The sequence below is a fragment of the Haplochromis burtoni genome, unplaced genomic scaffold (genome assembly GCF_018398535.1).
Source record: "Haplochromis burtoni strain Fernald_Lab_line unplaced genomic scaffold, NCSU_Asbu1 Contig_592, whole genome shotgun sequence".
Classification (NCBI taxonomy): domain Eukaryota; kingdom Metazoa; phylum Chordata; class Actinopteri; order Cichliformes; family Cichlidae; genus Haplochromis; species Haplochromis burtoni.
In genome coordinates this window covers 79721-106393 of record NW_024582953.1, presented here as the reverse complement: position 1 = coordinate 106393, position 26673 = coordinate 79721, and the positions used below count along the sequence as shown (strand labels likewise).

The following is a 26673-nucleotide window of genomic DNA, read 5'->3' as shown; positions in this document are numbered from 1 at the left end:
TGGAATCTGTGCAGAGTGCAAAACAAACAGCTCCACAGCTGAGGAATAACTGCACCACTACACTTAACCCTGCAGCGGCCGGTGGTGAGATCGTAAATGAACTCAGCACCTTCACTGCAGTACAGTTTAAAGTCCTTATACTCTGGATGCAGCTACTTTCTCCTTCATGCCATTTGTTTGAAAGCTTTAGTTGCTTCTTATCTGCTAATATACGCTCACAACATCATTATGTGCACCTCTCTGCCACCAGGGTTGGACCTGCTTTCGTTAGCAGCAGCCATGAGGAGATGCTACACTGTGGTTATAAACACATGGACACAGTCAGCAGCAGCTCAGGTGGGCTGTGGCGTGTAAACGACGCGCAGCTAAGGCGCCCAAGAGTTTCAGTGACTCACCCACGGCGTGCACTTCTTTAGCCACAGACGTTAGTCACTGACAGATCTTTGCATAAAGCACACAGGAGGACAGAAACTGTTCACAAAGATAAAATCGCTCTCACTCTCTTTCTAACCTGTTCCCACATTAACCGGGAATAACTCTGATGTTTCTGACCACTTCATGAAAGCTTTTGTTAGTTGGATTATGACTTCCTGTAAACGCGTCTTGCACCACTTTGTTTATTCAACACAAACCACGTTCTTCGTGTAACGCATCGGTGCGTGGACGGAGGGACCCACGGTAACCCTGATCACATATTTATTCAGCCGGGAGAAAAACTTCCCAGTGACTCTGCGTGTCCTGTAAGCTCCCAGTATGTGTGGTCATGTGACCCGTGAGCGTCGCGTGTCAGTAATCGGATGATTGACCTGACAACAAATACTCTGCTGCGTCACCGACTTTAATCCGCACCTGCCTCGAGCGAAAGCAGAGAGGGAGTAAAACCGGAAATCCACCCAGATTTCAAAATAAAACGAGAAACTAACTTTATGTTTGACATTTGCTTCTTGATGACATTTTTTATGCTGGAGGAGAAAAAAAGGCAAAAGTAAAACAGATGCAGCAGTTTGCAAAACCCTGTTTAAGCAACCTATAATAAAATACATCAGTATCCCTCTGACATGTTACAAAAGCAGACTCACCTGTTTCTTTAAACTACAAATCAAGAATGTTTTCTTAAATACATTTTTTTTTTACAAAGCTCAACTTTGTAAATTGCCTGTATGTCTGTTAACTTTATGTGACTTGGTTGCTTATTCGGCGTCTTCTACTTGGAACCTTTTATTTAATCTTTAAAGCTGCATATTTTGTAGAATATATCTGATAAATCTGATCAAGAATAGCTCAAAGTCCTGAGTAGATAATAGTCTGATTTGAAAGCACCAAATTTTACTTTCTGTAATTAGCAACAGCTCTGTGCAATCTTCATTGTTACTAGTTTATTTTCAGTCACTTTCTGTTATTTATGCCGTGAAATAAATAAAATATATCTTGTATATGTAAAAGAGATTTTATTATTTAGACTTCTTTTCTCTCCGAGACATTTTTCCCGTTAGGAGCGTTTTTGCGGCGCTTTTATTTTGAAATAATGAACTAGAATTTTTCCTGCAGTCTGTCAGCCTTGACTCGGGGGTTGCTAAGGCATGCGCGCCATAGCAACCGGCTCACCAGTGAAGGAAAAGTGAAGATTTTAATGTTCATGTTGTTTAAACACACGAGGAAGAAGAAAATGATGATGATGATGAAGGGTCCCTTCCAACCTTCGAGACCGGATACAGAAACATCCCAATGAGGTAAAAATGCCAGGAACTAAAGTCATCAAGCCTAAACCAGTCGATACAACGAGGAAAACCCAGGAGAGACCCAAAGCGGCCAAAGAGGCGCAGAGTGAGCTCCGAGTTCCCGCTGTGCGCAAAAGCCGCGCCTCCAGCTGTCCGAGAAACCCGCAGCCTGAGCGGTGCCAAAGACCGACCGGCGGGCCGCAGGGGTCACCCTCCAAACCAGGGAGCGAGAGGAGAACCAGGTCCACCTCCACTGCCCCCAAACCTCCACAGAACTGCTCCAAAGCGAACCGGGACTGCAGGAGGGCCAATGATGCCGCCGTGGAGCCCAAATATCAAAGAGAGGAGCGGACAGTGCGAGCGGAGGCCAAGTACGCAACAAGCCACAGGTGAGATACGTCAGAGGGGCCTCGTGGACACCCAGTGGACCACGTGAATCCATCTGTAACACCACTCACAAACAGCAGTGAAGGGAGAATGGATATGAGAAACGCCTTTATTATACTGTAATACCCATCACAGCATCGAAAAATAAAGTTAAACACAACAAACAGATAGAAGTAGCTCAGTAAAATTAAATAGACTACAATAAAGACAAACGAAACACTATTAAAAACATCCTGCTGACTGTAGTAAAAACAGCACAGCAAAAATGTTTTTATGCTCAAAATAATGTTCAGTCCGTCCACAGAGGATGCTGCAGATTTACACGTAGGCTGTAGAAACGATGGAAGCAGGCACGTCACTATGTTTGGAGTGAAGTTGAAGCCTAAACAAGAAGCTGCTGGTTGTGCGTGTTGAAAGTGACGCAGAAGTCTGTGGCGTCACCAATGCTCACAGAAACTGTGGAAATCAAAAAATGGAACGATAGTATTTGATATTTTAGCGTCTCCTATTAGAAACATTAAGAAAATTATTTACCATGCAGGAAGCAACAGGAAGTTGGGAAGCCTGATTTTTTCCTTTTATTATATTTGACTCTCGGACTTTTGAGAAACGAGCATATTTGTAATAGAAACGCGTAAACACTGATATCAGCCAAATATATCCAAGCAAAACACTATCATTCATTAAAAGTCAGACGATGGTCTGAACCAAACACAAAAGCAGATTGTTTGTGAGGTAATTGTGTTTATTTATGCTTTAAGAGACAACAGCAGCACCAACACAGTCCACAGGTCCAGTTCAGTGAATTGCATTAATGACAAAGATCACCTGCACAGTGTAAATGAAGGAGGAAGTCATCCATCGAGGCCTCTCTCTGCTGTAAAGCTGGACATGCAGTCAGCGGGGACTGTGAATTATGTGATATGAGTGCATTCATATTGTGTTGTATTTAATGCCATTTTTTCTGTTGTCTTATAGAGATGTCTGCTGTCTTTGGAAAAACATTTGGATGTTTGCATAACTTTTGTTTAACAGTTCTACTTTTTCTTTTTTTAAAATTCTGAGATAGTAGAAATAATTTAGCATGAATCTGGAAGTTTTCATTTATTGAATCAGGACAATGAATCTCCCCTCAGATTTCAAATAGCTGCTTGCGTACGCTGAATGTTTGAGTTTCTCTCTCCGAGGCTGCGTGCAGGTCAGCGTTTGGAGGGGAAGGCGTTCACGTGTAGTCCTGCAGTAAAGTTTCACGCAGCCATCTGGTGCAGCAGGTTAATCCCTGCATGTTTTACCACCAACTGCACGACAGTGCTGCAGGTGAACTGCTGCATGTCCGAGTCACAGCAGCACACAGTGTGGCCGGCTGTCAGATTTGGGGTTTCGATTTGAAGCACAAAGAAGACTCGAGATGTTCAAATATGCTATGTTTACACCTGGCAGGAAACGTTCCCAACATCTCCACAGGAGTTTGTTGCTTTTCTCTCTGGATTAAAAAAAAATCACACATTTGTTTTCATCTTTTTCTCCCATCAGCTTAAATATAACAGCTTCTAAATCCAAGGTAACACCTCGTTTGTAGGGTCTTCCTCCCGCTGCTTTCCAGCTGCGTACCACATCTGTGCATCTTTGATTGTAGCACCTCCTGCAGCCTCCTCTGGCTCCTCATTTCTCTTTCATTTAGAGGCAATTTAGGAATTAAAAGAATCCATCAAGACAGCGTACAGAGCGAGCAGGACACAGACAGGTCATGCTTAGAGAAATTCATTCCATTCCAGAGGGGCTCAGATTAGAGCTGCAGCTGATGTTTTATGGATTCCTTTTGATTATTTAATCCTGTATTTAAACAGGTCGTCTCATTGGGATCATTTCAGTCTGGTGTTTGGGTTTTTTATTTCCTTGTTTGGTTTTAGTTTCAGCTCTAGTTCTGCTCTTGGTTTCACTTTGGCTTGTGTTTTGTTCGCGCCTCCGTTGTGTTCCCGTGTCTGGCTGTTTGTCTCTTTGTGTTGAATTACTCATGGTTTTTCCTGTTGTTGTTGCTCTTCCTGTTTTAACTTGGCGGGTAATGTCCTTTGTCTCTATAGGTTAGTTTAACCTCCCACAGCGTCGTTCTGTTACTCATCCCCTCGTTATCCTGTGTTTGTAGAAACCGTCTCAGTGTCCTCTTGTCCTTCGTTGAGTCGTCCCTTGTGGTTGTGTGTTTCCTCGCCCTCAGGTCCTAGAGTCTGTCAGATCAAAGCTACGTTTTACCTTCACTCCTGAGTTTGGGTCCATATCCTGCACATGATGAAAATGTGTGCACAAATACACAAATGCACCTTAAAATATTCCAGTGAAATGATGAAATATGAGTTTAAATGTAATCAAAGACCAGAGAATGATTCACAAATAAAAATCATGCTGTGCTGCTTATTTCTCTTCACTAACGAAGACCATCTGGTCTCCTTCAGTGAGCAGGGAGGAAAGAATAGTAGGTGGATGAAGAAGCAGATCATTGCACACCCTTCCCCTGTGATTTCCTGTCCCCTCCACCCTCTCCTCCGTCGCTCTCTGGTGCACCTGGTGGATGATGGTCCTGCCCCTGCTTAAAGGAGGCTGGGCTGTAGCATCTTCTGATTCCTGCCCCCCCTCAGTGGGGCTTTAGTTTGCTTTCCTTTCAGGATGAAGGTCCTGGTGGTTTGTTTTGTTTTCGGGGCTTTAGTTCTCTCACGTTACCACCCTGAGCAGGTGCGTCTGCGTGGCTCCTCCACACTTTAGATTTTTCTGCTTAAATGAAAAAATGTGAATGTCGGGTGTGGCATCCTGTTGAAATGTTTCGGTGGCTGAGAGAACTCGAGCCTTGATGCTCGGCCGGGTTGTGGCTGACCTACATAAACAACCTGACCACAATCCAGCGCAGCCAGAACTGTGGCGTGAACCCTCCCATCCATCAGAGGAGAAGCAGATTTGTTTCTGTGGTTTTATCACAGTTTATGTTTGATAAGAGATTTCTGAAGCGTGTCTGCAGCCAGTGGTTTATAAAATGTTATTACTCCATCAGCAGATTAGAGATTCACTTTTTCTTCTCATATTCTGTGTTTGTGTTTGAAAAGTCGTGGAAAGTGAAATAAAGAGTTTGTGTTTCCTGTCCCAGTAACAAAGCTTTCACCGTCATCCCCCCAAATCCCAAGAAGAGAAGAGAGATCCAGAAAAGTGAGTCACATTTCATCAGCGTCGTCTCGGAGCTGTTTAAATCATCATTTTCGCTGTTGATAATTGTTTTGTGATGTCTGATTGGCTGAGCAGAGGCGGAGGCGGAGCTCGCCGCCTTAGAGGAGCTGCGTCTGAGCCGAGCAATGGCGTATGTTTCCATCAACCCCAGCAGTGTTGGTGAGGAGGCGGGACCTGCGGATCTAATTGTCATATTTAAAGTTGTTTTTTTCGCTGACTGTTTGTTTGTGCGCTAACAGGCGGCTGCATGAGTCTGGAGGAAGTACGCTCGAAGCAGCAGCAGGAAATGATGCTGGCGAAGAAGAAGCAGAAACCGGTCTGACGGCTCATTTTCTTATTTGTCATGTTGAACACCTGGCCCATCCCACGTGGGATTCAAAGGCAAAACGAAACTTCCTGAAATGCAGAGAAGAAAAACAAACTACAACATTCAAGTTAAACTGCTTGGCGATCCGCTTCAATTCTAATAAAAGCTTTGAAGTGGATCTGCAAAGTAGTCAAAGCTCATGTTTAACTGGAAACAATAGAAGTAACAATAGAAGCACATTAAACTCAGCTTCCCAGTTTACTTACAGAAACCAAGTACTGGGAGTAAGCCTGCGATCAGACTGAGGCGTCTGTAAGATGTGATCTCAAAGATCTTTAAAATGATTTTGTTTTTTAATCTGTGGTTCTTTTGACTTCGACACCAGTAACGTGTTTAAAAGTGTGAACAAACGCTCCCTGATTGACACACTCGCTCATTTTATCAGCTTCGACGTCTGTTTGCCTTCAGAGCTGCTTCAGTTCTTTGTAGCACAGCTTTAACAATGAGAAGGAAACATTCATCTGTCCTTATTGACATGAAGGCATCACACAGATTTGTTATCTGGACGTCCATGATGTGAATCTCCTGCTCAGTCTGCAGTCAAAGTCCAGATTACAGGCAAGAAACCAGTTTTTAGAGGTGATCTGAGCTTTGTGACGCGGTGCATCATCCGAGTGGACGAGTAGACTGAGTCATACGGGGATGGACAGGGTTAGCAACAATGCTGAAATCATCTTTCTTCCTCGTTCTGATGCAGTTTGAATTTAAATCCACTGAAGTTCTCAGGTGATTGGCAACAAGCAGTTGAGTGGAAATAAACACTGAGCTGCCACCTAATGAAGCAGTGAGTGTAGTTAATTATCATCTGCGGTTCATAATATCATTAAAATACTTGGTGGTGCAGCTGATTCTGTGGTGCAGCTCGCTCAGAGATCAGAAACACTTCTGAAAACTGTCGTCAGTGAACGCAGCTCTTTGCTGCTTCCACCAGTGAAAGCTCTGCCTGAGCTCGTTTAAACTCTGAGCATCCAGCAGGTCATTATCTGTTGTTATATCAGTACGATCACAGCAAACAGCAGCGGACTGAAGATTTCACAGAGAAAATACTTTTCTGTTACTTTTCTCTCGATGTCGTTTCAGATGAAGAAGCCGGTGTTGGAGGAAACGTCCGTCCTGACGAGCTGAGCGTCTCCTCCTGCCTCGACTCCTCGCTGCAGCTCAAACATAGAAATCACATATTTAAGGAGCAAACTTTAAATAAGTCTTTTTAGTGAAATATTTACAGATGAACAAACAGATGTCAGAGCTCACGTATGTCACCGTTGTTGTCATATAGTGGTTCGATTATGGTTGTTTCACAGTTCTGTGAGTAGCTTTGTGGTCAAATGAAAATTTACTTTTTATCCAAGTTGAAATAGGAAATAACTTTATTAACAGGTCGATGATTCAAACATCTTCCTCCGAGCTTTCAGCCATCACGTCAGTAACATGGAGCTCAGGGAATCTTGTATGTGCAGCTCAAACTGCAACCATCGTGGGCCCGAATGTGATAAATATAAAGAGTTGTGTGCTAACACACAGACAGAAGCTGGCTCACTGCTCACAGGTACTCCAGGCTCACCTGTTGGATGTGTTTGGTTAGATTAATTTTTCTTTGTAGGATTTTGATGCATTTTCTTTACCTTTGTTTTTATTTTATTTGAAGTTTTCATTAAATCTGCAGCCACGTGTTCAAACTGCAAACACCGGAAATAAAAAGGTTTGCTGCAACAAGCAGACTCAGGTAACACCTCTGACCGACTGTGAGGTGTGGCCTGTGAACGCATCACGCCACTCTTCACTCTTACGTAATTCAAACACAACAGAGCAGAACTGACATAAACGGGCTGTGGCCAGCACAGAGGACAGGTGACCAATAACAATATGTTCACTTAATATTTACAATAAATGTTCAAGCAGCTTCTCTCTCTGCGTCACAGCTCAGTGTGCAAAGCAGCGCTCCTGCTCTTTGACATTTAGAAAAACTCCTCTTCAAGATGAAGATCGTAAAGTTTTCCCGGTGTTATTCCACGACTCTGAAACTGCCTCCAATGACATTTCAGAGGTAGGACCTGGCTGCCTCACCCACGAGGTGTTTGAGGCATGTCCGGATTTCTGATTTCTACCCACAGGAGAGGTCGTAGGGGTTTGGTGCTTGGTGGCTCAGGCAGCGGTCTGGGGTGCAGCCGCTGGTTGCTGAATCTGGCCAGTGTTGATTTCTATTTAGAATTTTTTTAAACTCTTTTATAAACAAACAGTTTCAGTTACCTGCAGCCCAGCTGCAGTAGAAACCTCCAACATCTGGCTGCTATAGAAACATAAAAAACTCAAATTGACAGGTGGTAGATGATACAAGCTTTTAGAAGACACACACAACACCACCTGGAGGTGAGAGGCAGATTGTTTCTTTAGATTTTGTAAAACTTTATATATCTGTGCATGCACTCATGTGAAGAATCAGTGACACCTGAAGCTTTAATTTACCTCCTGCGTCTCAGGATTTACTGATAAACGTGAAGCAGGAGCATCAGCGGACATGGTCGGGGAGGATTCACCTTCCCTTTGACTCTGATGAGGCTGCTTCCTTGCTAGAATCCAAGCTTGTGTTTCCTCCCATGCCAGCAGAGGTCGTGTTCTGGCTGTTTCAGAGGCTGTGGCGGAGCTCAGGGTGGGTAAACGGTGACTGACCACCACACTGCACACAGAGGAAAGGTGACTGGAGAGCATTCAGCTTCCAGTAGGAAAACACCATCATGAAGAACGATCACAGCACAGCGAGAAGCACAGACACAGTGAACCGGAGGACTGTGGTTATTTTTATAATGTTTCATTAGTATGAGTCAAATGCAAGTCAGAGGAGCCCTTTGAATTCTTTGCATAACCTTCACATACACACATTAAAGAGCAGGAAGCTAAATGTCAGCATTATTCTTCTGTATCACGAACGCATAATTAAAATGTGTCATATGGCAACTAAAACCCACCTTTGCGCATGCGTGACAGCTGTAGGGAAGCAGCTGTAATTGTTTTGTGAGGCCATGATTGTAGTCCTTATAGGGAGGCGACTTTGTGGAGCAGGTGCAGCATTCAGGGGATCCGGGGAAGCTCAGACATTTCAGCGTTAGAATGTTTGTGTTTGTTTTTCCAGTGTTAAAAAATTCAAATTTCTGGTCATTTAATGAGAAAATATAAGAAATGTAATTAAAGTAAAAACTATTATATAAAGACAAGACAAACAATATTAACTTTAAACCAATAAAATCTCTGTAAACTTGATTTTTGGATAAAAACACCAGCGTTTCAAACGGGTTTTTATCAGATTTGAATGATAAGCCTACACATGCATGTTTGAAGTCATTTAAGTTAAAGTCATTTAGGGTTTGGATCTTCGTTATATTTGAGCCACATGCTGAACAAGCGCATTTCTAAAAACTGCAAATAAAGTATCGTACATGTAGCACTCGCAGCTCTCCTGTCTTTTCTGTCTTTTCTGCTGTAGAGCACAGATTAATGTTTCATTTGAAAAAAGACTCAATGTTAAGCTTAACCAGGCTGACAGCAGCCTGGTGGATAACTTCATTCTTTGTTTGTTCGTTTGCATGTTACAGAGCCTGCACAAAATCATTGATCACACAACAGGGAAATGCCTTGTACCAGATTGAGCTCCTAGCTAATCTCCATCTGTAAGCTCTTTGGCAGGTATGCACCATATTGACTAAGCTATAAAATACAAAAACACAGCCAAGATACAAGCTGTGGGAACAGTAATATAGATCAAACATGCATGCAAAAAAGGTTTTAAAAACCCAAAACATATTGTAAAATCATATGTATATGTGACCGGTGTGTTCCTGCGTTGCTAGAATTAGAATTCAACTTTATTGTCATTGCACTGACTGTGCCTATAACACATATGCGGCACACACGTACTACACATTTACAGCATCTAGCAAAGACAGACACAGTGATGACAATAATAGAACTAAAAACACAATCAGAAACATCAGGGTGGCTAAATATACTGTATATGTGTGTTGTACAAAGAAAGGACACCAACCCCTCCCACAGGGGAATTGTAGGAAAGGGGAGAGGCCAAAGGGGTACACTGTATTTATAGGGTTGCACCAAAGAAGAAGAAGAAAAGGCTGAGGAGGGGCTCTAACTGATAATGAACATAAGGCTTAGTTCTACTGAAGTTCAGCACAAACTAAAATCAGTCGTCTCTTTACATTAAACACAGTTATTTACAATAAGTACCATTAACAGACTGTAAACACAAAGTCTGAGCAGAAGGTTTGGTTCTTAAAACAGGCTTATTGAGTATTTCATTAAATTTAAACAATGCATATTCAGTTATGTCATTTTGTGTCATTTGTTCTGGCTGTTTAATGAATGAATTTAAGTAATAAATTAACAAGAGTATTACATAAAATCAATGAAGGGTCTTTCACAAGCGATGTGTAATCTTTGATATTGTTGAAAAAGACCTGACCTGCGATTGACCTCTGTTCTGTGTTTGTATTGTTCTGGGTTTTATAAAGTAAGCTGAAGATTTCTCCATTAGCGCCTGAAAGACACCGACCTGGTGAATAGTTTAGGTTTTATTCTTTGTTTGTTCTGCAAATCTGAATCTCATAATTATGTCTTGACTTTATTCTTAGTAAGTAAGTAAATGTTATTTACATAATGCATTTAAATGAATGTACTTTATATTAAATAGAGAGAGAAAAACAGAATGTTTCTCAGGCTCCGTCTACACACACGGTAGTGCTGCAAATTTTGGTATTGATATGATACCAAATAAATACAGGGCCAGTATTGCTGATACCAGTACTGATTTATTTAACACAAATGAACACAATTCAGTGCATGAATGCTGAACTTAAAGGACAGAAAGTATGGATCCAATACCAGTACCAGCATGGTTTTGATACTTGCATAAAAAAACACACAACAGCAAACTGTCCATGAGCCACAGAAGAAAAACAACAACAACAACAACAACAGTCCCCCAACATAGATCCTTGTGGAACTCCAGATGTTATAACTGCAGATACAGAGAAGTATTTCACAATTTAACTAGTATTTCATAGCAAACCACTGATACACATCTATCCAAATAATCAGGGGGTAAATCATAAGCACTTCAACTTTGCTGTCAGTATTTGGATTTTATTTAGACTGTATTATTAGTATTTCATCTGGAATAGTATTTTCACTTCATTTTGGAATATTCTGGAAAAAAAACCTTCCAATATTATTTTCACAGTGTTATTTATGAAGTATTTTTTCAGTTACAGAAAAAAATGCCAGGCAGAGTTAAGTTAAAAATGTAAGTTATTATTTTAAAAGTTCAACTTTGAGTCGGTTAGTTGAAATTTTGACGAACCTCTGCCTGGCATGTTTTTTTTTCAGTGGCAGAAACAAACGTATTTCATAGCCCGCGTATTCTTTTATGATAAAGAGCGTATGCGTGTTTCCGAGGGAGCCTGAAAGCAACTGCAGTCAGTGGCCGCGGCGCTGTGAGCTGATCTTTGTGCGAACGAAGCAGCGCAGCAGTCGTAGTTAGCAACCGACAGCAAACACACTCGGAGACGGCGGCGGGACACCGATTTTGGGACTGAAAAACAACTCATCCGGCGATTACAAAGTGACTGGGACTGCCTTAAAATGGTAAGGTGACATTTTCGAGCTGGGCCGGGGGAGATTTTTTTCCTCCCAGCTTGCTAAGCGGAGAGCCAGCAGGCTAATGCTAGGCGGTTAGCGAACTGTTTTCCTGACTCATTATTGAGAAGCTCGAGGAGCTAGGCTGCCATTTTACACCAGGCTGTTAGTCTGTCCTGGCCTCTGCCTTTGACTGTGAGAAGACAGCCTTTATGTTGAATACAGTCCCAGTACCACACATGTGTGTAAGCGATTGATAAGTGTGGGTCACATAGAGGCTGTGTTTTGATTTGAAGCTGGTCCATCCATCGTTCGGGCAGCAGACGAAGCTACCAGGCTAATCGAGCCTCAGAGGCTAATGGGAGCTAACAGTATTGCGTAGCAGCGCCTGACTCCATTCCGGGGAATAATCACAGCGAATATTTTCCAAATTAACAGACGCCGGGGATCATTATATTCAAAATATACCCAAGTATCCGTTGGGGGTAGGTTTTTTCGAGCACAGCCCCGTGGACCGTGCGGTGCGGTTTGGTCATTCGAACAGGACACACTCCTGGAACAACTGGTGGAGCGGAGCAGCGATACGGTCGCTCATTTCCTGAGATATTAGGAGAAGCTCGGAGTCAGAGGTAGTGCTGACACTGAGCTGCCAGAGCGAAGCAGCTGCTGGAAAAGGTCTGTTTTCATACTAATCGAGATTCCTGGATATGCGTCCTCAGTTCTCCTTAATTTAAACAGTGCACTTATTTTAGACACTGATCATTAAAACGAGATATTAAGAGTCGATGGCAGTTGTACCGGTTCTAACTCTTTAGTTTAGTTCACTTATTATTGCTTCCCTTTTATGGAGTCCCAGAATTTGTCAGGATCCAGGACAATATACAGCAAGAGTCCGAGTTACACCTCACTCCTTTGTGTTTCTGGAGTAATGGGAAATGTGTGCAGCGATTTATTCAACATAAAAATCTAAATAAGGCAAAATCCGAGTTTTTACAAGTCTAAGGAGTTTGAATCATGTTATCTGAGCACTTTTTAAAAAAGTCCTCCAGGCTTCAGACATTCAGAGCTTTTCTTTGGATGTTTGTCTTTTGTTCTGGTCCGTCAACATGATCCCACAGTGCTTCAATGCCTCTGTGGAGGTCAGTCCACAACTGATAGTCGTCAAATGTCTGTTTTTCTATTCATATATGTCTTTGTCACATGGACAGTGTGTGTGGGCTCATTGCTTTCATGAGTAACTGTGGGATTGCACGGTGACTTGTAATCTAAACGTCTGTTTATAATTCTGTTTTAAGGTGTCGGAATAGACTCAAGTTATGGTGAAGTCTAAGTTCTAAACTTTGTTCCATAAATCTGCGTCTTCGGCAGTATGTAATTGTGAAATAATTGGCTCAGTTTGACTAAAATTGTGTAATCAGAATCACCTTATTACTTTGAGTTTGTCTTTATATTGATTTTAAAGCTGACCCCCCCACGCAGTTTTAAAATGCTGCGGTTCAGAGGAGTTTTAAAAGACAGACGTTTCTTCCCTGGGTTAATGGCCTGCTAGTTTTCTTTATCAGGCTTTTATTTTGAAGAATAGTGTTGATTATTGTATTTTGATGTACACTTTTGGCCTCATAAGTGAGGCGTCACCTAATCTTATTAAAAAAGAAAACTGATTATTAGACCAACAGGTGACAAAAGGCCTTTATTATAGTGGGCTAAAGACATTAAAGCTTTTTACCATCTCCAGAGTCTAAACACAGTTATATTTCCACTGTTGTTGAACCTGTCACTGTCCTGCTGTTTTTACTGACCCTTTTGCTTAAAGCTGAAATGTGTCTGATAGTTCAGGTCATCTTGTTTCTAACGCTGTTTGTTCAGCACGTGCAGGTTCAACAAAACTTGATGGCCTGAGTTTAAAAATGACGTCGAGCACACTGATTGGCCGGCTCCTTGCAGCTGACTTCACCTGTGAATCAAACCTTTGCTTGATTTGCTTTTCATGCTGGTTTCAGCCGGTTTACCATGAAATGAAGTGTTTGAGGTACTGAAATAAGGAAATGTTTATTAGAGAAGGCGAAGAGTTTGTTTCACATTTGTGACTGTAGATCTGCATGAACTGTAAACCGGAGCAGGGCTCACTTTTATAAGAGCAGCCTGAAAAGTCTTGTTACATCGCTGAAGGTGGTGCTAAAGTTTAATTCTGTAAGTTTGTGTTGAATCTAAGAGCTATGGCCTCGCCTCTGCAAGTGCCTGACGACGACGTCAGCATTTATTCACTTGTGTCCTGCTCTGCCGTTTTGATGGCGGTGGGCTTTTTCTCTCTGATCCATCGGCCTCTCAGAGACGTGGGGTTTCAGAAGGGTTAAAATGAACGCAGACGCACATTAAAGAACAAGGTTTGACTTGAAACTGATCACAATCTAAACCTTTACAGGTGTTACCTGATCAGCAAGCTTGAACATGAAGAAAAGTGTTTTTCTTCCTCAGCTGTTCTCATCCACTGCTGTTTGTTTTAGTGACAAAGCTGTGGGATTGGAAGGGAAGATGAAATGAAATCTGCCCGTAAACAGACAGACGTCTTGTTTGGCTTCCGTCTGTAAATTTGGCAGATTTACCTCCAAAACACACCAGGTGTGTGTCTTTGGTGTCATGACTGATGCAGTTTTGTTCCAGCTTTGTAATCATGTTCCAGGTGTTTCAGAAGAACTTGGTCTGCTTGGGGTCTTTTATTTTGAAAATTGAGCTCATTCTCTCTGCTGATTCTGCGTCTGACTTCCTGTCCTCTTCCTCGACTCCGTGGAGCTCGACACAGATTCCTCAAAAGAAGCAATAAGCTGGGCTCAGTTTTAAGCAATGTGAAGCCTCGGCTCTCTATTTCTAGCAGCTTACAAGGGCGAGTGGAAAAGGTGCTAAACTACATTTATCTTAAAGCTTTAGTAGCTAATTAGTTTTTATTTATATTAGTCATCAAAATCTACTAATACGCTGTTTTGTAGATGGAGCCAGCTAAGAGTGTATGGTGTAATGGAAAAATGGTCCAGTGAAACATGTTCTGGAAATATGGAAAATGTAATGCTGCACACTGATGAATAACTTAACAAGTGCTGAATATTGATGCTGACCTTGACCTGCAGACCTGCTGTGCTGAGAGTGAACACACAGGAAGAACTCGGGGCAGCATAAAGGGTGTAGTGTAGGTTTGTATAGTAACCACGATGAAATAGCTGCACACCCATCCTTCCTCACTTGCGTGGTTATTTGGTGGATTTGCCACAGGGCAAAACACAACAAAGAAAATGCTCGGTCATATTTTGAGCTCGGTCAGCCTCTTTATAGCTTGAAATAACCGCAAAATGCAGCCTGTGTGCCTTCCTCCTGACACGTTTATCGATGCCGTGGAGCTGTTTGTGGCACTTGGATATCCCTCGATCTGTGGCTTTCAGGCTTATGTTGCTTTTCCGTGTGTAGCATGATGGGAAATATGCATGTAAAGTGATTTATTTTTTCTTCTGGCTGCCCTCTGCTCCTCATGATGGGCTCTTTCACAACAGCTCACTGCCTCATGCTGAGTTCAGATGTCTCATCCTTTCTCTGCTCAGCATGGACGCCTGAAATCTGCCTGTTAAAGATGACTTGTGATCTCTGTGGACATGACGCATCTGTAAACAGGACGGTGTCATTAGGAATACTTGGAAATGGCTAATAAAGAGATTTAAAGGTGGGAAAGGGAAACGTGTACTTATTTCTCATGTTTGGTTCAATTTACTGAACCTACTATTTGTTCACATTAATATCAGTGTTGGAAATCTACAGCATATAGTTTTACTTGATGTGAACATACACAGATATGAGTGTACCAGCCTGATATCAGTGTTTTTCTACATACTTCAAAGGATATTAATATAAAGTTTCATGAGCTCAAACTGAGAGGAGCTGACATAAGTGAACTAAGCATAGATTTAATAAAGGCCATAATCAGTCTGGTTAGGTTGGTGTCAGCGTAGAGGCTGATCCAGGCTGTGCATCAGTGCATAGAGCACAAAGGAACTAATGTTTCTGTTATTGGCTGATGTGCTGATTATTTCCTAAATTAGTCTGATTCATAATGTCTGTAAAATGTCCTTGATGATAATAATAACCAGAAGAGATGGAAATACCTTTTGTCTATAATAAACCTCACACTGCATCACTGACAGGAATCGGTGATAGTTTCTGTCCAGGTCTGCGACACAGTTCAGTCAGTGTCACCAAACTCTACATAGATCTGTATTGAGCGCACGCAAAAACGTTTGCAAGTGTTGCATTTTGAGCGAAGAAAAGTTGAATTTGAGTGAACAAAGTTCATTCCTGCGTGCAAAAAATGTATTTCAGCGTTTGCTGTTACACACACACACACACACACACACACACACACACACACACACACACACACACACACCCCCCAACAGCCCCTCTCGCTCAGTTTTTGCATGTTGCTCGCGCTCTCAACATTTCTGCCCGTGCGTGCTCAACTCTTTCTCTACACCGTTATGTTTGTGCCACAAAACCAGCCAATCACAGACTTGGATGCAAAAAAATCTGATTGGCTGTTCTGGTCTCCAATCAGCTCGAAATGACGAAATGCAAGATCCCAGAATCCATTTGTCCGAAACTCAAACGAGGCAGTGGTGGAGGAACACAGAGGGGCGGAGTTTGAAATATTACTCTGTCTGGGTCACGAAGTAAACTTTTAAGATATTTTCAGGAGAGAATGTTTCTGTGTAAACTTCTAATACCTGCTCCATTCATCAAGACATCACATATTTGCATAAGAGCTCTAACGTTCTCGGAGATGCCTGTTACCCACCAGCTGACCGGGTCACTCGGGTTAAACATAATATGAAAGGCTGAACTGACCAAAAATCACCGACTACATCAAAATAATTTTCTCCTCAAAATGCAACACTTGCACCTGCAAACTTTTTTTTACGTGCGCTCAGAATAGTGGCACAAAGATTTTCCTGCCCCAGGTGGCCTCTGGGAGCTGAAGTTTTACCTTGTTTAACAAGCGGGTTATTAAACTTGCTTATGCTGACATGCTTATGTAAATTAAATCAAGGAATTTTCTTTGGGTGGTCCTCACTATCCACGCAAATAAATAAATCTGCTGTAATTGAAAAATAAAATTCACCACAGCAGTGGCTCATTTACTGTAAACATGATGAATTCATTTTAGGAAACATGATTTAAAAGTATAGCTGTACATAGTAATGTGTACCCTTGGTCACACGAGTTAAGATGATCCTGTTGTGTCAGCTGGGACTCTGAGGGTTCGTCTGCTTGATGTTTGAGATCCTTGGATGTGACGTTTTGTTTGCGTGCTCATCAGAAGCCGGTTTATGTCACAGTGGCTCAGATGATTTTTAATGTTTGCTTCTGTTGGTAAAGCTCCCATGTGAACTCTAGGTGGTGTGTGAAGCGCGCTGGCGGGTGTTGGTGTGTTTGGCTGTGGTTTGTTTCCTGGTAAATGTAGGGTAATAGGTTGTGGAGTCTGTCCCAGACACACTGATACTGGGCTAATCTGATTTACCGAGCACTGCGTGTTCCCTGCTCTTTCTTCCTGCTTCCTTCCCGTTCAGCAAACCTCTCTCACACTCGGTTCGAGCTGAGAAACCAGAAACATGCAGGTGAGCTGTGAACCTCAGGAGTCGCTTTACCTGTCGGCCACACTGTGGGACAGGTGATCATCAGGCAGAGGTTGATATGAAAGCTCACGGAGGCTTTGAAGTTATTCTGCAGCAGCCGAGCAGGGTAAGAACTTACAGCAAATCTTTCTGGACTTGACCCGACAGAGGCGTCATAAACCTGTTAACTCTTCAGTACAAAGTCTGTGAGACGCTGTTCACACTGACGTGTAACTAGAACTGAAGCCATAAGTGCTGTGGAGCGAGAGACTTTAGTTCTTGGTTTATTCTGATTGTGCTGCTGGTTTAAAGCATTTAACCGTTTGCAGTCGTCTCTGATAAGAAGTAACTGTAATCTTGACTTTGGGAGAAACTTTTTGGGCTGCGTCAGTTAAAATGACTTTCAACTGTCAAAGTAGTGAATGGTAATAAAGTGTATTTGTAATACACTTCTGACTTTGGAAAGGCTGGTTTTAGTGAACAGGACTGACAGAGGATTTCAAAGCCAAGTTGTGTAAAAGTTCTAGAAACGGTGGACAGGAAAACAAACGGAGTAAGCCAGACAGCTGTTTCACACTTCTTCACATCTGGCTCATTAAGCTCCATTTTGGAATGAATAACTTTGTGGAACAGATTTTCTGTCTCCTGGTTTAAAACTTTGAGTGACATGTTGTTCTTGACTTACCTGGTTACCTGGAGGTGCTGAAGCCCCGCCCACAATGTAAAGCAGGCCAGAAGAAATGAAGTGAAACAAGTCTGCCTGTTTAAAAGTGGCAGAGATGGCGCTCTTTGAAGTCTGCACTTTTCTTCATCGTTCCTGAATGAGCTCCGCCCAGTCCGCAGCACACTGTTAGCATTACCCAGAATGCTGTTCAGCAGGGCCATTTTAGAAATGCGTAGTTTGTGTTAGTAAGGGTTGCCATGATGCCATCTGATGACCCCTCTGGTGCACGAGCGCTCGCTGCAGTCTCCTAATGATGCGCGTTTCTTCTCAGGGAAAAACGTCCACCTCAGGCTTTTATTGGAGTAGAAGCAGCTGAAACAGGAAGCAGAGTAAACTGCAGCGCGCTCCAGCAACTGTGACGCCACTTTTGGTGCACACGGCTTATTAGCAAGGGGCAAAGCAAGCATAAACCACATTAACTTATCATTGTACATAAACCGTATGATTAGAGGCCTTAAGTGAGAAGAATATGGTTAATGCAGCACCTGTCAGTGTGCTCGTTAGCGCGCCTAGCGGCCAGTAGCATAATGTACTTAAACCGCTTGGGAAGCCACAGGTGGTGCTTCGGCGTTCTCCTGCATTGAGACCTTAAAGTCCAAAGAAGAGGAGCGGCGTTTTGTTGCTCCTCATCATGAAGCTTCTTCATAAACAGACGTGGACTCCTGTGGGCCTTGTTGGTGTCTGTGGTTCAGACTTCTCTGGGTCAGCTGACACGAGTCACGACCTCTGAGCTCCGCTGCCTTCCTGCTGCACACAGAGGCGTTGTTGATAACCGTGGGCTGGGATTCCCGTTTCACAACAAGCGCTCTGCGAGCTTCCGTTTCCTGTTACTCGCCGTCACACGGCTGTGGGGCTGATTATAGGTCAGGCACTGGATACCTGCTGCTGTGGGAATCTGAAAGCTGATCACAGCGCCGCCGTGAAGGGCACCTTTCTCACCGCTGCAAGAACAGGAAACGGCGGAGACTGAGCGCTCTTACACTCTTACCTGCTGTGGTCCAATGAGTATTCACAGGTATTGTCTGCCCCAGTTGCCACGGCAACAGCTCAGGTAGGGGCTACCTTTTGCGTTTAAGCGAGGATCTGCTGAAGAGGAGCCAAAAGGTTACAAAGCTTGACTCGGTAAGAGGAAAAGAAACACGCGAGGCTGCTGTGAAGTGGACATCACACTCATTTCTATTTTTAGTGTTATACTAGAGCAGCTCTTCATGATTGACAGATCAAAATAACCCCTTGGGTACGTCCCCTGTCTGAAACAAGCTGAGCTGGAGCTGAGTGCTGTGTTTAGGATCTTCCTCAGTGGCGTCAGCGCTCATCTTCATCACACTGCTGTGTCTCAAGTGAGTGCAAAAGTGAGTTTTACTGTGATTCCAGTCAGAAAGAGGCAAGACTGGGCCATATCATACCGTTCACGGTGATACCGGTGTAATGTTGGGCAACCATAAGAAAATGAAACATGGCGATAGAATGTGGGTAAAACACGCATGCGCAGCTCCTTTGTTTACATACACACATGGTGGCGACGCAGAATGAGGAGAGCGAAAGTGGATCGTTGAATGAAACAGATGAACCAGAACTGGTTTGTAAAAATGCTGCAGCTTCACTGGTGTGGAACTGGTTTAGCTTTCGTCCGTCAGATACACAACAAAGCACTATTTTTGGTAGCGCATGCTAGCGGGCCGTCGTTATTACCGTGTTGTTTGGAAAATACGGCGCACTTAAAATCAAACCTTAGATTTTTCTGAAAGTCGACAGAGCCCCTTATAATCCCGTGTGCCTTATGTATGAACTCTGGTTGTGTTTACTGACCTCGAAATGATTTTATGTGCACGGCGCTCGAACATCTGTCAAATGTTTCACACGACTTTGCTGAGCTACGAAGCCGCACTTGATGGATTATCGGAGCATTACGGCTGTCGTAGGCGGAGCCTCGCGGAGTGATACGTACTGTGCTTCAACATAATATTACAGTATTGTGTGTGTATAAGCTCTTTTTAAGTTTTGTGGATGTTATACATGGTTATGCTGAGGATATGTCGGCCAGTTTCCACTGGAAATGCCTTTTGGTTAAACTGTCAGACAGGAATTTGCACTGTTACGTGTTTATATAACTTTCATGCAGATAAAACAGCTGCTTGTTTAAGTGAAAACACACTGATGTTTGTTTTTTGCACTAATAAAGTTGTGGAGTTGTGAAGTATTTTGTCTGGTGTCAATTATATCGTTATCGCAAATTTTCAAATGTATATCGTGATGAATATTTTTGGTCCTATCGCCCTGCTCTAGAAAGAAGCCAACACGAGTCGGTTATCTCTTCTGGAACTCTGCGTGTTATATCTGAGCAGTTGCCTGTTAGACGCTCACATAAGGTCTCAATCAAAGACCCATTTCCAGTGTTTCATTTTCTACGCCTTCAGAAGCAGAGCTGTAGCTAAGACGACCTGCAATCACCCAGACTGGTCGTTGGAAGGAAGTAAACAGACGATTTCGCGCGTGTCACGTCCTGAATATCTGGCCCTGATAGCCGTGAGTGGTCATGCCTGCTCCTGCTAAATATAGCAGCGCTTGCCTACACGAAGCAGCAGTTTGTGCCCGTCCACCCTCCTCTTCCTCCTCCAGTCACACAGCAGCAGCTTCAGTCTGTTTTCTCCCTCTTCATGTCTGTTCTCAAATAATCAGAATTATAAACATGGGCTAGCAGTGAGCCGTGTCTTTTTATGATTACCCATTCTCTTTTAAACATAACATTAAATGTTAATAACTCACAAGGTTCGTGCCGAGCAGCTTTTCTTTATTTCACTTCTGTGGTTTCCCCGCAGAGCTTCAAAAGTCCATCGAGCAATCTGTCATGTTTCCTAACCTTTTGTTCCTGGCTGGTCAGCTAATGTTCATGAAAGTTAAACACTGTTTGTTTGCTTTAGTTGGTGTAATTATACCAACTAATAGAGCTGTTTATACTAAAACAATGCTAATAACAGGTTTATTAGCCTCATGTGACTTAAACTTCATGAAGTTGATGTTTGAGGACAGATTTTATTGTTTCCATCGGGACTTCAACACAAATGTGCTGGTTTAGTCTTTGTGTCCAGCTCTCAGCTGAAGGCCTCTGTAACTAAGAGCAGCCTCATCTACTCTGCCTCCTGTCCCACGATATCTTCTTTATAAGTTCTTTGCTTTGGTCTCTGTTAGACCACGTCCTTACAAGTGATGACTCAATCTCAGCTGCAAGGGCTGCAGCTGGTGAAAGACTTTGTTTCCTGACAGGACGAAGGCAGTAAACACAGAACATATGCTCAAAAAGCTTATTAGCTTACATACCTGTGCACGTTTCCTAACATACATATTCTTCAGCTTGTGATTGTAAATCAAAACAAAGAGCCAGTAAGTCGAGTGGATTGTAGTTCAGACCTGGTTGCTTTGTTCCTCGTGTCTCTGCGTCTCTGCGGCTTCAGAGATGTTGACGCTGCAAACCGTGGCGTTGGTTTACCTCCTGCTCGTGTCCTGTCAGCAGGGATGAAATTACAGCTGTAGGTCTCTCTGTTATCCCTAATGATCCGGCCTCTGCGTGCTGCCGATGTTTACCCTCCCAGTGGTGCGATAGTCGTGACTCAGTCTTTCCCACAGGATGGGTTTTTAAACTCCTTCCTGAATCTAGGAGCCTCATGGCTTCACGTCCCAAAGTTGGAAAGAAATTCACTACCTCGCACGAAGCATGATCCAACCCCAGCAACACCTTTCTTCTACTCGTATAATTAAGACAAGACTTTACAAGGTTTTTCCCCCTCATGAATGTGCCAGTCTGAAATTTTATCTGGTCTGTTTGCCAGTGTTTGCTTTTCTTTTTTTCGATTATAAATTGCCTGTTGACTTCCCAGACTTTCAAAATATGATCTGAGTTGTCCAGTAGTACGCCAGTGGTTTGAAAAACTCCCAAACAGGCCTGTTTAATTGTTTTTAGCCCTTCAACATGACAATTCAGTGTTTCTGATTAATTTAGAATCTCCCAGAATGCATTCCCATACTGCCAAAGCAAACACAGGTTATAAATGTAGGTCACTGTGTTTGTGTGTTTCTCCTAGCAACCAAAAAACCCTTATTGACTGTGGAGGTGGAGTTCGTGTACAGTGAGGCTGTGGTAAGGGAAACTAGGCAGGCGCTGTAGTGGCTAATCTCATTAGCTGACTGACGCTGGGTCCGGTCAGCATTGTCTGCCGGCTCAGATCCAGGTGTCAACAAGGTAAATCCAGGTAACCTACCTGGCTAATCACCAGCAGGGCCTGCTGCAGTGATTTTTCAGCGCCGTATGTTTGAAGGGAATCCTTAAAAACACAAGTTTTGGTGAAGCTTTCATTTATTTTTAAGTCAAAGATTGTTAATCAGGTGGCTTTTTGTGTCTCTTCGTTTTCTGTGCAGGTCATCTGGTGAAGACTTCCGAAGCTTTTAGGTGGAGGAGTGGCAGACAGCGCCACCCAGGCGTGCAGAGTGGGACCCCTTCCCGTCTCACATAACCGACGACCAGCTTCCCGAGGCCGCCACCATCGTCCCCAGATGGACTCCAGACTCTGAGAAAAGAGCGAGGCAGTCGGGACCGAAATCAAGCGAAGGAGAGGAGGCGCAGGGGGAGGAGCACACGCTCGCTGGAGCAGGAAAGGGAGGGCTTTGGTAGGGAGCGGAGAGGACACTGGGCTCCACCACGATGTCGTCAAATAGGACCCAGAACCCACACGGACTGAAACAGATAGGCCTGGACCAGATATGGGACGACCTGCGGGCTGGCATCCAGCAGGTGTACACGCGGCAAAGCATGGCCAAGTCACGCTACATGGAACTCTACACGTATCCTGTGTGACTGCGGGTGCTGCTGAGTGTGTGTGATCATACAAACCAGCTTTATTAAGTGTGATAAACCAGTGTGTCACTGAGCAAGAGGCAGGAAGGGCATTTAGGAGCAGGCACAATCAGTAAGCATTCGGAGTAGTACTCTGACACTGGCGTAACAGGATCTATCTAGAGGCAGTAAAGCTGGAGATTTCCGTAGGTGTGGAAGGATTATTCATGGTTGGCTTCAGCTGCTCCGGATTGGCTCTGGCCTGCTCAGATCTTAGGTCCTCTTTTGGCAGGACGAGGCAGCTGGCCGTCAGCTTGCAGTCGCTCGAGTTTGCTGCCGTGCTGGGCTGTGTTCGCTGCAGGTGTCCTGCGGTGGAGTCTGTCTCTGACTCCCCTCCAACCCCCACCACCCTCTCCTCTTTCTTTAAAATACATATTTATTTGTTTTATTTACAGGAAATCCCCTGTACAAAGCCACAGGTGCAGTAACTGATGTTTAGCAATAATTGTGTTAAATCATCAGGTTTCTGTCTGCTCTGCATTATTGTGAATAAAGCGCCTTGAGGCAGCTGTTGTTGTGATTTGAACTTTAAAAACAAAATGCAGATGAAACATTGAATTACATTATTAACCAAAATCACCCTGATCAGGATTTTTGCTTCATTCAAGCAGCCATAGCTTCTGTTCTATTGCCTCTAATCATTAATGTGGCTGCCTTAAGAACTGCAATATCCCTTTAGTGCTAAAAGTTAACAAGCTAACAGCAAATTTTCCGTGTGTGTTTGTTTCAGATGGTTAATCTCACTAGCGTGTTACTTCCTTTTCTCTGAAGCACAAACTTTTTTTCTAGTCGTTTGTTCCATTAATGAGTTTCACACACGGAGCAAACAGGAAGCAAACCTTTGATTCAGAGCAGTGTTTGTGTGGTTGAAGTTGTGTTTGAAAGAATTTCACTTTCTGATGAAGACATTTGGCTCCATTGACTCTTTATTAGACGCTCGGTTATCCAGACTTACAACGAACTGTAAGACTAAATAGAAAATAAGATTTGGTTTATTTCTTCCACACGTTTAGAAAGAAGCCAAGAAACAAACCACAAACAAGGCAGACGCTGTACGAGTGGCTCCACGGCTGAGATGGGTGGCGTATATTCATAAGCCTGCAGTGATTTCATTTTCAGGGACACTGAAGGGAAGAACATGGAGATTTCTTAATCATAAATAGAAAAACCATCAACATGTCTTCAGTGGTAATCTCGTGGCATCGCTGCTTTAGCTCTTCAGACGTCCTCACACAGGTTTTGGTTTCTAAACAGACGCTGAGAGTTACGAGTCCAGTGATCAGATGTTGGCGTTCGTTACGATGCGCCGCGTTCAGTGACAGACTGAAACCTCCGACAGCCGTTTGGAGGTTTGGTGACTGTCATACAAACACATCAGCACAGGGAACATGTAGGATGAAGGTCACGTTGTTCTCAGTAGAAGTTCATGTTTAGGGTCCCTGGTGGGCGGGGCCAAACAGACCTTCAGGGAAAGAATATCTGAGCTTGACAACAAGGTTAGTCTTTGATATGCTGCTGCAGGGTTTGGATTACTCACCGACCCTGAGCTTGATGTTCACACTGTAATCTTCCCTCCAGCCTTTGAGTAGGTTTTAAAAATTGGTTTCAAAAAGCTTTATAAAGTTTGTCTGTGCAAAAGAAAAGGTTTAAGTCCATAAAATGCGTCTGCAGGGGGCGTGAGCGTAAAGTCTGAAGAGCTGATGATCCCCTCGTGCACCTTTCCTGCTAAAGGTTGCACATTTCCCTGAAGTATGAAATAAAGTCCACCCAGCCGTGGAAGCTCGACGCTGCGGTCGTGTCCCTGCAGACGGCGCAGGTTTAAACTGGGCTCTGTGCACATGTGCTGTGATTTCATGCAGAAAAGAGAGAGCGACAGCCGAGGACATTCCTCACATACTTGCTCTTGATGTTACGAGCAGCCAGATGTGAGGAATGCAGCGGTTACCCTGATGTGACGTGTGCACCTTAACCCTTCGATCAGACATGTATATAACTATTGCACCAGCGTCCACCAGTCCAGCCAGGGCCGGGGCTCCGTGCCTCCAGCAAAGCCCTCCAAAAAGTCCACCACTCCAGGCGGGGCTCAGTTCGTAGGCCTGGAGCTCTACAAGCGGCTCAAGGAGTTCCTGAAGAACTACCTGACGAGCCTACTCAAGGTGAGTCCATGGTTACCAGTCGCAGCCTCACCGAGGGCACCACGGACACCTTTCAACTCCTCCTCCCTTTGCTTTCCACGTTATCGTCCGCAGGATGGCGAGGATCTGATGGACGAGTGCGTGTTGAAGTTTTACACCCAGCAGTGGGAGGACTACCGTTTCTCCAGTAAGGTCCTTAACGGGATCTGCGCCTACCTCAACCGCCACTGGGTCAGACGAGAGTGTGACGAGGGACGCAAGGGCATCTACGAGATATACTCGGTAAGTCTGACAGCTCCTTTCTGTTTGAATGCACAGAGTTAAAAATGCAGTTCCAGCAGGACCAAGTTAAATACGTCACCTGTCCCCAAACAGCAGTTACACAAAAGCTTTACCTGACGGGTCGCGTAGGAGCAGATTCATAGCAAACACTGTTTTATTAAACTTGTGGTTCTCCTTTCACTCTGCCTCCTCTCAGCTGGCACTCGTGACCTGGAGGGAGTGTTTATTCCGACCCCTCAACAAACAGGTGTGCAGTTTTCCTTCTTAAAGAAACAGCGCAGTGATTAAAATGCTGACTTCTGCATGTTTACTGAAGCGAACCTCTCTCCCTGTCAGGTAACAAACGCCGTTCTGAAGCTGATAGAGAGAGAGAGGAACGGTGAGACCATCAACACCCGGCTCATCAGTGGTGTTGTCCAGTCTTATGGTAGGTCCTCGAGTGCAACAGGGGAGTAACCAAACACGAGCAGGTTATGAGTATCAGCAATGATCACACAGACTGAGAGCTGTGCATAACTTTCAGGCTGATGTGAAATTCTACTTGGTTTGGTGGGAGCTGTGAAGGGGGGCTGTGGAGACTCACAAGCAGCTACTCTGAGCGTGTGTTGGGTTTAACATGAGAAGCTGTCGGTGATCAGAGCAGCAGACTGTCTGCAGTGTCTTCACCTGTCTCACTTATATAAATACATGACATCTACCCATGCTGGAGGCTGCACACGTGTTCACAGGAGCTCAAGTCTGACTAATTAAACCCAGCTGGAGATTGTTCTGGCTGATTTTTGTGCAGCTGTTGAATGATTTGAATGATTTCAGAGTTAGTAGCCTGACATCTATTCTGCAAAGGTCACACGTACATTATGTTTAAGATTTAACATGAAGATGCCTGCTCACAGCTGGGCGATGCTAACCACAGCAGCACAGGGCTGAATGAAGCTGGTTGCTCGCTGTGACACGTGGTGCTGTCTGCGAGCAGATGTTACATTATTGTTGTTTTAAATGAAAGGATCGTTTCAGACTAACTTAGATGTGTAGACACTTGTTTTGTATTAACAGGATGTGGATGCTTTCATTAATCCCACCTCTGTCCTCCTGCAGTCGAGCTGGGCCTGAACGAGGAGGACGCCTTCGCCAAAGGCCCCACGCTGTCCGTGTACAAAGAGTACTTTGAATGTCAGTTCCTCACTGACACAGAACGTTTCTACACGCGTGAGAGCACAGAGTTCCTGCAGCAGAACCCCGTCACAGAGTACATGAAGAAGGTAGGCGCTGTGCTGTCCAGCTGCAAACAGCTGTGGGCGAACGAGCAGAGACACGTGGAGCTTTTAGCGCCGAGTCGTGACCAGAGTCTGTCTGCTTCCTCCGTGTGCGTTTCCTCAGGCGGAGGCCCGTCTCCTGGAGGAGCAGCGGCGTGTGCAGGTTTACCTCCATGAATCCACCCAGGACGAACTGGCCCGAAAGTGTGAGCAAGTCCTGATCGAGAAGCACCTGGAGATCTTCCACACAGAGTTTCAGAACCTGCTGGACGCTGACAAGAACGAAGGTAACCGTGTCCTTTCCCTGCTGGATGGGAGAGACGGCACCGTGACGCTGACAGGGACATATTTTTGCAGCTCTGATCCCCTCTGGTGTGTGTGTGTGTGTGTGTGTGTGTGTGTGTGTGTGTGTGTGTGT

The 26673-nt window shown here is 44.0% G+C and overlaps 2 protein-coding genes across 2 annotated transcripts in view; both read left to right on the top strand.

Moving 5' to 3' along the window:
- Positions 1–908: 908 nt before the first annotated feature.
- On the top strand, positions 909–7899 carry zgc:194621 (uncharacterized protein LOC795037 homolog). Its single transcript, XM_005948604.3, has 5 exons — positions 909–2107; positions 5236–5294; positions 5388–5471; positions 5552–5628; positions 6760–7899. The coding sequence occupies exons 1-5, from the start codon at positions 1737–1739 to the stop codon at positions 6802–6804; spliced, it is 636 nt and encodes a 211-aa protein (XP_005948666.1). The 5' UTR covers positions 909–1736; the 3' UTR covers positions 6805–7899.
- A 3245-nt stretch (positions 7900–11144) lies between these two features.
- LOC102301218 (cullin-1) overlaps positions 11145–26673 on the top strand; it is a gene marked incomplete in the record, with an annotated part of 25021 nt that continues 9492 nt past the window's right edge. The window contains 8 exon segments of the mRNA XM_042214590.1: positions 11145–11331; positions 22111–22533; positions 24567–24741; positions 24835–25002; positions 25199–25249; positions 25339–25429; positions 26098–26261; positions 26380–26542. Coding sequence (XP_042070524.1) covers positions 22394–22533; positions 24567–24741; positions 24835–25002; positions 25199–25249; positions 25339–25429; positions 26098–26261; positions 26380–26542 — 952 coding nt within the window.